Genomic DNA, 10,836 nt, shown 5'->3' on the forward strand with positions numbered 1-10,836 from the left:
TAAAAAGCAAACATGATAAAAATGGATAACGAGCTATGCCACCCCGGCGTTAGCATTCCGCTCATGTGCATCAAGAAGCATGTAGATAGTGTACAGTGTATATGTACATGTACACATGTACAGGTACATCTTCAGTACACTTAACGGTGGCCCTGCATTACACGATGGTTGTAAAAAGCATGTGGTGAGAATTCACTAATACATTTGTAATCAACCGAGAACATGCAACGTAAGGCATTTCCGCTGCACAATCATTTTAAATTCTCACTACATCCAATTGTGCTTATGTATATACATGTATTTAGCATTATGTTTGCTAATCTCCGATAGCCACATCCTTACATTCCATATTAAGCCAATGATGTCGTAAATGGCCATGCAAAATGAATTTTGATTGGATGCCGATCACAGTCGGACTCATGCTCGATCGAAGGCAACTTTGGAAGGAAAACTGATTTTGCCAGGCGGGTTATGCAGCAATCCAGCGCACGACAAGATTTGGTTCAAGCAGTAGCCTAATTTGCCTTAAGTCGTAGTGAATAAATGGAATTATAATGGAATGTATAATGGAATTTTATATAATTATATATATAATGGAATTTTGCCAGATCTGTAAGTTGTTTACAAATCTTAAATAAAAAAATGCCGTTATCCGTTCGAAAAAGACTGCTGGAAAATCACCCCTTTGGCCACGTGGACGCTGTCCTGCATGTCCTGGGAAAAAAGCTGAAGGTTCTTCTAATACATCAAAAGCCACAGTTTGGAAGTTTAATGTGTTTCATGAAAACTAACGAAAACACAATTCGCTGGAAATCTAATTTGATCTTGTATCTTTAAGGAAGAAACTCCCATTTGAGCACACAGGTTTTTTTTCTGTTTTCACATATATTTTTTTCTGTTATCACATATCCATATTGTTGAGTCAAGGGTAGTCCAAACACAACTGCTTTTGGTCTGTAAAACACGGTCAGAAACTGTCACACCTCCAAAGGCCACTTTTTAGGAAATTTAACTCCTACACAAACTTTGGGGAAACAGTTTGGAAAAAAAAATTAAGTTCACATCGAAGATCGGAGTTACTCGTAGATGGGATGGAGAGGAGATTCGTTACTTGTATTAAACATACATGTACATGTATACACGGTAGTACTATGGGCCTCGAGCTTGACCATGAGAGGGCGCACTTATCCTAGCAACCGTGACTCTGCTTGCGGTACTTACATGTACTACATTTTGCAGGTTAACGAAGCGCAACGGCTTCTGGTAACAGTGAGGCAGAAACTAGGCTCTTGAATATTGAGTTTGGGAGGACCTGAAATTTTTTGACGATTGAATTAATGAGACAAAACGTGAATAATCATGGTGCGAGAAATACATAGCAGATTTTGTGAAATAAAATATGAAAAAAACAGAGCAGAGGAACTGCGGAAGGGACAGTTGCTATCCGAATCAAATCACGTTTTCATTGTCATAGAATCTGTGCATGAGGGAAAAACAACAATACATGTATGTGGTGTTGTCATTAGTAAGTCTTATCGGAGGCTGTAATTAAAACTTTATCTAGTTGAAATGAAAAGAAGCAGATGTGCATACATTCAGACTGGGTTTAATTCTATTTTGCAAAAAAGCAAGGTAAAAAAAATCCCATGAATTAATTATTTATATAACTTATCAATCAAAACTGTTGACAGATAAACACAACTTTTAGAGTGTTACTTTTTCTCTTTACACTTCCAGCAAAGTTCGAAAACTAAAAAATTCCAATAATTTAAATGCAAACAAATTCACACACATCTGTTATACATAAGTCTAGTAAGAATAAACATTATGTACATGGTTATGATTTTCACAAAAATATAAATTAATCTTATTTTATATTCATAAATTATACATTTGAAAAGTTACATGGAAAAAAATAAATAAACCACACTTCCTCACAATGCAATATGAAAACATATCAGGAGAGTGTGTCACAAATGTTGGTGTAATTCTCCATCCGTCACAGCCATGGCTGTGTGCATCACCAGATGGTTTCATCACAGACAAAAATGAACCAACGTTAAATGAACTTAAATGTCCTTATTCTTGTAAGGAATCAGAGATTGTAAATTGGCAAATTAAAGAATCAAATTTTCTGTATCTCAACTTTGACGAATATGGACAAATAGGCTTAAAAAATATATGTGTTTACTAAACCCAAACTCAGGTAGCAATGTATGTCACAGGAGTTAAAGCATGTATTCTGTTTGTGTGGTCTCCCAAACAATCAGTCACTGTAAATGTGCCATTCAATCCTACTTTCATCCAGACATCAATTTCTGAGGTACAGAATTTCTATTTTGAATTTTTTCTCCCTGAATTGTTTGTTGACAAGGGGTTCTCCTTGGTCTTGACGAAGGGAATTTCTTGCCGAAAGCTCACTCCAAGAATTCCAGTCTTACTTGGCCACGAAGGCCACCTGCCAAACCGCAAATTCTCGATTTGTGGCCCTGCGTGCTCTGCATGCTTTGAATTACACGGTGAAAAGGCTGATTGTTCGGTGGCTACTCACCCTTCCTCATTCCCGTTGCCTCTTTTCAAAGTGGGGACTATTGTGAAGCTGGTGATTATGATGCAAATTCGGTCTTTTCATTTCTGGGCTAAGCACAAAGACCAATCGCCATATATACAAGAGCCAGGGTCTGCCTTCTTTCACTGTGTTTGCTCGAGCGTGGGCCGAGAATAATAGCTGAAAAGCGGGCTGAGGATCTCAATTTTTACGGCGTGTCTTAACGCGTCCCAGCGCGAAGGGGTTAAGAGACAGCATCAATGTCAAGTATCTTTCAAGGCCTTTGTTAAATCTGCAGAGAATACATACATGTACATGTGGATGTAAGTGATAATGCATTTATTATGAGTGTAATATTTTTCTTACTTTCTATGCAACACAAAACTTTCTGAACTGGTCTCAGAAAAATACATATGGGTAATCCAGAAATTATGGGTGCAATTGATGATCACATCTCCTGGCTCTAGTAAATCCAAAATACCACTCTATTATGACTTTACTGTCTGTTGTTCTTCCATAAAAAGTCTTCGGCAAGAAAGAAATCAATCCGTGTGGAGAGATACCAACCAATACTTTACAACTGTATGTTCCTTTGTAATGAGAATAAATCGGCACCTGTCCCTTCACAGTTGATGGTTTCTCAGTTCTAAATTCAAATCTATAATACACTTGGCATTTGGGTACTCAGAAAAAGCAGAAGGCAACAAAGACTTGACTGTTGCTGCTGATGGCCACATGACCAGTCAACGGTTGATCTGGACAGATTTTCGAGTACAAAAAGAAAAGCTCTTGATACTGTTGTTCTGAATACTGAAAAAATTACTCCTAAACATGTAAATGGCAAACCAAATCACAGTTTCATGAGAAACAACAGCAGACAATTCTCTAGACTCATACCACTTGACTTTGTTGGTAGCAGTGAGAGGAGGAGAAACACACTCAGCTGCACACCTGTCACATCATGGATTTTGTCTTTAGCTGCATCTGTGCCATCCCAGCCATAAAATTCACATGTGCACTTGGGGTTTCCTGGCACGGCATCTGGTCCTATGCACTGGTCTTTTGTTTCTGTGTGTCCAATACAGGGTTCTTTGTAGAAAGATGCCTAGGTACTAGCCTCGGTACCAGTCACGTAACAATACATAATATGGACAGCAGTTCATGCATGAGCTCCTGGGCCAATGCAGGTGCATGTATCCTGTTCAGGAAAAGTGGCTTGAATCTGTCCGTGCACATGCACTTTCTCAGTTTTCTACTTTGGGATCAGCTGGCCCGAGATGTACATGTAGTTGTGATCAGCAGATACTAATGGAGTAGAAACAGGTACCTGCGTCTTATATTCGTTGATTTCCTTACTGTAGTCACCTCCTGTGTTCAGGAAGTGTTTGTTACACTTCTTCCTATCCTCAAAATGGCAAGCACACATTCTGTTGGATTTACCTGGTTTCCAAGGGGAGCCATCACGCCTGAACATGTATTTCATAGAATAAAAACAAAATTAAGGGATAATTTTAGAAACATGTGAGAAATGATGACTGACTGTTTAATGTGAACTGAGTTTTTTAGTTGGATTGAAAATGCCAACAACTTAATGATTAAAGGTTGATCGACCAATCACGCAAAAATCATGCAATCATCAGTAGTGGCATCCATCTGAACTCAGAAACTGTCCCTAAACTTACATGCATATCCCAACATCACTGCTGACCCCCCAAAATTCATTGTTTTTAAGAGAAAGACACGACATCATAAAATCTGAATTCCAAGTTCTAGCAACTGTATAAAACACCAATTTTATCATGTCACGTTTTTGCTTTCTGATTATTGAAGTGAAGGGAAGAATTACTGGCAGCCGTAGGCATATGGAACCTAGGCCTACGCCTACCACCAAAACTTTGGGTCTGACATCCACCCCACTCCAAATGTGGGAGCAGGGCAGATGTCGGACCCCACAGTTCTGGGGGTAGGCCATGCCTATATGGAACTCTTCCCGCTTAAATAATAATACTAAAGCCTAGGCTGTGACTAACCTGCTATGACTAAACCTTCCAGACACGGTGATCCATAGTTATAATCGCCTACTTGACTTCAAAGAGAAACGGAAAACATACCTCATGGGCAAGTTTTTCTATAGTGAAAACACCCCCGCATGGCATATTTTGCTATGTTCACCATGAACATGATGATGACGATGGCCGGCTATTCTCTCGCCTTCTTCAAAGCTATACCGTCTCAATGAAAGCCCTTGGCTAGATAACCTAGAGCCTAAGAATGCACGCAAGGACACTTACATTTTTGAAGAGCTCAAATTTAGTACATGCACTTCAGCATGCACGAGACAAGGCATACATGTGCACTGCTAGTGCTGCAGCGCGTCGCGTCCGTCGTATGCATGCACCAAACAAGATGGCGATTGGTCGAGTATTGCGGACTACCTGGCTCTGTTCAACTGTTGAGGGGGTACTTCTAGTCGAGGCAGATATACGTCACGTTCGTAGCGAGCTCTTTGATGTCCCAATGTGCATTGTACATGTGTGTGCATGTCCAAACCCGAACCGAACCAAAGATCGGCAAAAAATTTCCGTACTGTGTCTGAACCGAACCCGAACCTTGGCAAATACTTGTAGCACTACTTGATCTAGCCCCAAGAGTGTGGTCTGGAGACTTGCCTTGTTGTATCCTTGGCCACAGGTCCATCAATGCCAAATCACGAGGTAAATATTTGGATTTGCAGAACACAGCATGCACACTCCTGCACACATGATTTACACATGTACCGTATGTTTGCGTCCCTGTGAATATTGAGGACTCGGTTTCTCTTTCCTTCATTTTTTAGGTGATCTTACTCAGACATTGAAAAATTTGAAATTTCAGCCACAGATGACAGCTAGTACTTTTGGAAACCAAAAGGCAACTACATGTGCCTTTCTGCATTTTTCTGTACAGTGTACATGGGGTCATAACCCTACCCGATTTTTAAGGTAAATTAATCATGGTGACCAAAATTCCACTTTCTCAATCAAATTTTCCTATGAGAGCCATCATGAGGTACATGTATATGTACATGTACCTGTAGCTCTTGAAAATTTCAGAACAGTGGCTTCTACACCATGAGCGATGAGACAGACCCTTTTTTTTTTAATTACCTGCAGGATTTTACTCCCAAATCTCTCATTCTGTACCCTACCGGTGCAAACTTGCATCAAACTGGAAAGATTCCCATGCCTGCATTGGAACTACATGTACTGTACATGTACAGTATGCAAGTGCAGTGAAATGCTGTACGGTGCAATTGTCCTCACTAGGGTAGAGAAGGACAGATTGGTGAGTAAAAACTCCAAATTTAAAAAAAATGGTCAGGCTTATGGTCCAGAAACCACGGTTAAGAAATTTGTACCAACGTCACAAGGGCTCTCCTGGGAATATTTGATTGAGAAAGTGGAATTTGTGTCACCAGTAATTTACCTCAGAAGTTGGATTCAAAAGCAGACGGCATTATGACTTCTTGTACATGTACAGTGAAAGCCACTTCATACTCACTGCATATTCACTGTGTACGTAGCATGAAGGTCTATTTTGAGGTGCCTGCAATGCGTGAACTAAAGCGCAGTGCATAATGAAAATTCACGCCCTTGCACGCAGTTTGTGAAAATATTGGATAGTGCGTACGCACCAAATGTATGCGTTTGCAAAAAAAATGAATTTTTAAAACTTTTGTTGGATACGCACACGCAGCTGAGACATAAAAAAAATGAAAGCATGGGCATCAAATGCGGCGTTCACATTACGTGTGTGCAAATGCAGTGAGTATGAACTAGCCCTAAAACAATTGCATTAAACCACTTCAAACTGCAGGAATTTTTTTCCCTGCCCTTGATGACCTCGACATACTTCGAGAACTCTATGTATGTAAGTCACTATTCCGTGTGACTTTGAGGCATATTTTCAAGGGGTCATGACGCTGTGTGTTTTTGAATCCAGTTTTTGCGGTGAAGATGCAGTAATCCATAGTCTACTTTTTCAATTGGATTTTCTTGTGAGAGCAACTGCGAGGTACCTAAATTTGTACAGCTCTTGAAAATGCTAGCAGGGGAGTTCCAGGTCTGAAACCAAGAATTTTTTTAAAATCCGGCATTTTTACTCACCAATCTCTCATTTCCACCCGACCATTGGACACGGGGGGATTTCAAAGATCTTGCAATCTGTCACAGCTCCACAGCACAGTGGTCGCTCGTCCTGATGGTATCAGCTTACAGGTCACATGGTAAAGACAGTCGCGCAAAGAAAACAAGATGCCACTTCCCGAATCCGAAAATGCTTGAACCAAATGGGGAGCAAGCTTGGACACTGGCTGGCCCAACACATGCGCAATGTGATAAACACAACTTCATGAACAGTACGATCATCGTCAAAGTAGTGACTTAAGAGTTCTCAAAGTAACCTCGACACACATGCACCAGTGCCCGGCAACAGGTTACCAGGCCATGCTCCCAACAGCATGACAACTGTTGCATTTCATGTCAAGCAGAGGAACCACTAATTAAACGTCACTTCTGCCAAACTTGAGCACTGGGGCATGCGTGTCAAGATCACCAAGTGTAGGGGAAAAAAGCTGTGAAAAAAGGCTACAATTCGAAGTACTTTAATTCTGTCATCTACGTGTATGCCTGAAACTTCAAATCTTGGAAGGTCTGAGGTACTTGTGTTACATGTAAGATCACAAAAAAGTGCAGGAAGGGAACTTACATACAAATAGTACAGTCGACACTCATTGGGGCACAAAACGTGTACAAATTTGTGCAAACACTTTTTTCAATTTTTCAGACCAATCAGCATCTGTATGGAATTTTTACCATGCAAAGGTTTGCAAATGTTTACCAGGCGATTTGGCATTAACAGATGTGTGGTCACGGAGGAGAGTTCCATATAAGGATGCCATTTGACAACCTGTGCAAAAACGAGACTAGTCTGAAAAATTGTTTTTTCTCAGTAAACGACTTGGTATTTTCCTAGTTCTACATGTAAATTAAACTTTTGTGGATATGTTGTTGCTTTCTGGTGGCTATCTTTCCACCAGGAATATAACAAAGGAAGTCTCCAGACCACTCTTATGGGGCCACACATTGTCCAACATTTAATGGTTTCAGACAGGCTAGAAGTGGCTAGGCCCCTAAGAAACAGCCTTACTTCCAAAAGTACACAACCCTTGTTCCAAATCCTCTCAGTCTCACCTTATGCACTGATTTGGGATCTTCAAGCCATGACTGGTACATTTGTTCCACATAGTTTGAACTGCTGCCACTCAGAAAGGGCTCTGTGGCCACAGGAGTGACATAGCAGCGCCAGGACTGTTGTCCATGTCCACATCCGGCCCTCATGCCGGACAGCCATAATGTCCTGAAGTTAACTGGCCGGAGCTGACCAAACGTCCACAATGTCTTAAATCGGTGCATAGCTCGGAGGTCCACTGTCTGTTGTTAGTCCGATCTGGCACTAAGCCAAAAATTACAAAATTCTGTCTGTGAAATATAAACGCTGATTGCCTTGGTCGCTCCAGTTTCACGCTGGAACGGTACTCCCTTGAGAGACTACCGCCTGTACTGCGACGGGTGTGTCGGCTTGTTGTCCGCGCTAGAATCACGCGGCGTGAAATCGACTCAGTTGTAGTACGCGCTGGACTGTTTATTTCAGAACAGCAAAAAGTTCTGAAAAAAAAACAGTCGGTGAGTTACTATGGTGATGCTTGTGTCACATACGTCCAACAGCAGACTTTCTTCTAATACAAAGCCTGCTGAACTAAACGGTGAAAAGGTTGTGAATTCCAGCTTACTCCGGACCTACATGCACATGTATGTAACGCGTTCCGTAGGTAAAATAATGTTCCAGCGGATATGCGCAATATGCGGAAGGTCCAAAACGTTCACACACAGCTCAGGCGCCTTTGCAGATTGTGCAGTTTGGTTTTCCTACTTGGGACGCTGTTAACGAAGCTTCAACACCTGGAAGGTTCCAGCACAGCCGTCATCGCTAAAACTCAAGCAGTTCAGTGATAAATAATGACCATCGAATGCTTCTCGATTCCACCATTCCACAAGTCACGTCAAACAGCCTGGTTGTATCGCATACAACTACAGCAAAGATTGTGTAGCGCAGCGCCGCTGTGCGGCCAGCGATATGCATCACATAATGTACAATCCTTGATGTACATGTACATGTACATGACAGTACGTAAATGCTGTGCCTACGGCGTCCGGGAGAGGACATAGGGAAATTTGTTAATCTCGTTCTCACTGCTTACGGGTGCACCGTGGTAATTAGGCCAGAAATATGTCCGCCGAGCTCATTAATAAAAGTTATAGACTCAAAATATTCTATATTAGAGGGTCCTGAGAGCCATGGAACTGAGGAATTCAAGAAATATGAGACTGGACCTCTGGGCCGGACTCGGGGCTTCCAATTCTGAGCAATTTGGATGCAATCGGGTATGAAAGTGGCACTATTTGAGCCATTTTGCTGAGGGAGGGTTTTTCAAAATGGCTACTTTTCTGGACAGGGACATTTTCTGCATTTTAGGGGTGGTCTGCTTCTGGTGAAAATTTCTCAAAAATTCATTGGTCAACCCCCCGAAAATTGAAAGGAAAATGAAAGAGGACATGTGGAACATCATTTTTCTGTGCAGCCTGAACACCTGTGAGAGTTGTGAGTATTTTTAAAATATTTGTGAAGTATGGGGATTTATCACTGCTGTCTATGGGAATTTATTTGTAGTGGTGCACCCTTACACGATTCGATATCTAGTTCCCTCTACCAACTTATATCTCTTTCAAGTTACTATTTCACCAAATGTGAGGATCAGAATATCTACAGCATTTGTAACAGAATGACATAGGCCGTGACATTAAATTCCATACTTTGTTTTAAGGGAATGACATAATATTCTGTTTGTGTTGGCAAATGACGCAAGATTGTGATAAGTAAACGGCACCCTCGACAGATTTTGTTTGCCTGAAATCTGTCCTGTAGGAGGTTCTCTGATTTGTCTGACGTTATGCAGTTTATTTAAAATCAGATACAGGGTACGTGTTGCACGGTTACACTGCATGATGTATGTCTAGCGTCAAACAAAGTGGCCTTCGTGTGAGAAAAGATGTTCGATTGATATCGAAAGAACTTGATCCAGGTGTGGAGTTGAGAAAAGCTGAACGTCTTGTGAGGCGTACATCGAGCACATCGATTGATTTGACAAATCAACCGAGTGTATAGATGGTTACTTAAGAAAAATGATTTGGTTCAATGTCTATCATATATATTACAACTTCACAATAATTGGGCATATTTTTGGGTGTGGGAGGTAAACAACACACGAGTTGAAAACGAGTTAACAAGTATTGGGGACAAAATATTTTCCGGTCGAATTCATCATCTTCGCACACGAATTAGCGACGGTTTCATTCAAATTAGCACGAAATTAGATTGACAGTCTATGTAGAGCACGATACAAGAAGCAAAACTAATCATTCAACTTCATTCCAAGAGCATGCGACGGCACAGTCTTGCTATTCAATAAGTGAAGGGCCACCATTCAGTTTGGAAAAACAGGCAAAATTCGCGCGGACACTCCCGTGGTATGTGTTACGGCTTTCAAAAGGGGTGTTTCACAATAGTGCGCCTCTAAGAGTTTGCAACGCGTTGGCCGATCAAAGTGCACGAAATTTGTCGACCCAATGCGTGTTTGAAAAGGGTCGACAAATTTCGAGAGTTGTGATTGGCCAACGCGTTGCAAACTCTTGGGGCGCCGTTGTGAATCGCCCATATTCGTGAATTGGCAAACATTTTGTGAGATTCGTGCAATGTTTTTCGTTAAACATGAAATTAAAAAAAATTCTTTGTGACTAGTTTATGCAAAATCTTTTATGAAAGGACACGTTACTTTTGGTTCACGGATAGACATCTTTATAATATAACGATTTATCAATGTTTATTTGCTAATTCCTTTTTTGTTTCTGTTTGAATTGTTATGAAAGAATGAACAACAGCGAAGTAAAATTATTTACATTACACAATTGGACAAAGTGGGGCAATGTCTAAAAAGGATGAGAAAATAGGATGAAATATGAAATATGACAGCAAAAATAATGCTTTAAAGTGTGAAAAGATGGAAGAATATAAGCCATTGTTTAAGACAATCCAAAAAAATCTTAGTATACATGCACACGCATTTAGAGAGAGTGCGTTTTTTGTGTATAAAATAGAGAAATTACAAATCAGTAAACTGCATCTAAAGGAAT

The 10,836-nt window shown here is 40.7% G+C and overlaps 1 protein-coding gene and 1 pseudogene across 2 annotated transcripts in view; both read right to left on the reverse strand.

Moving 5' to 3' along the window:
* LOC110986840 (2-oxoglutarate dehydrogenase complex component E1-like) overlaps positions 1 to 8,700 on the reverse strand; it is a 100,956-nt gene extending 92,256 nt beyond the window's left edge. For both annotated transcript variants that reach the window (XM_022249077.2, XM_022249078.2), the window contains exon 1: positions 7,780 to 8,700. In XM_022249077.2, coding sequence (XP_022104769.2) covers positions 7,780 to 8,001 — 222 coding nt within the window. In that variant the 5' untranslated portion in view covers positions 8,002 to 8,700. The remainder of the gene's footprint in view (positions 1 to 7,779) is intronic.
* Positions 1,587 to 4,009, reverse strand: LOC147796018 (uncharacterized; annotated as a pseudogene).
* Positions 8,701 to 10,836: the final 2,136 nt, after the last annotated feature.

The sequence above is a fragment of the Acanthaster planci genome, linkage group LG19, assembly GCF_054643075.1.
Source record: "Acanthaster planci isolate LZ-2023a linkage group LG19, COTS_SCS, whole genome shotgun sequence".
NCBI classification, from domain to species: Eukaryota; Metazoa; Echinodermata; class Asteroidea; order Valvatida; family Acanthasteridae; genus Acanthaster; species Acanthaster planci.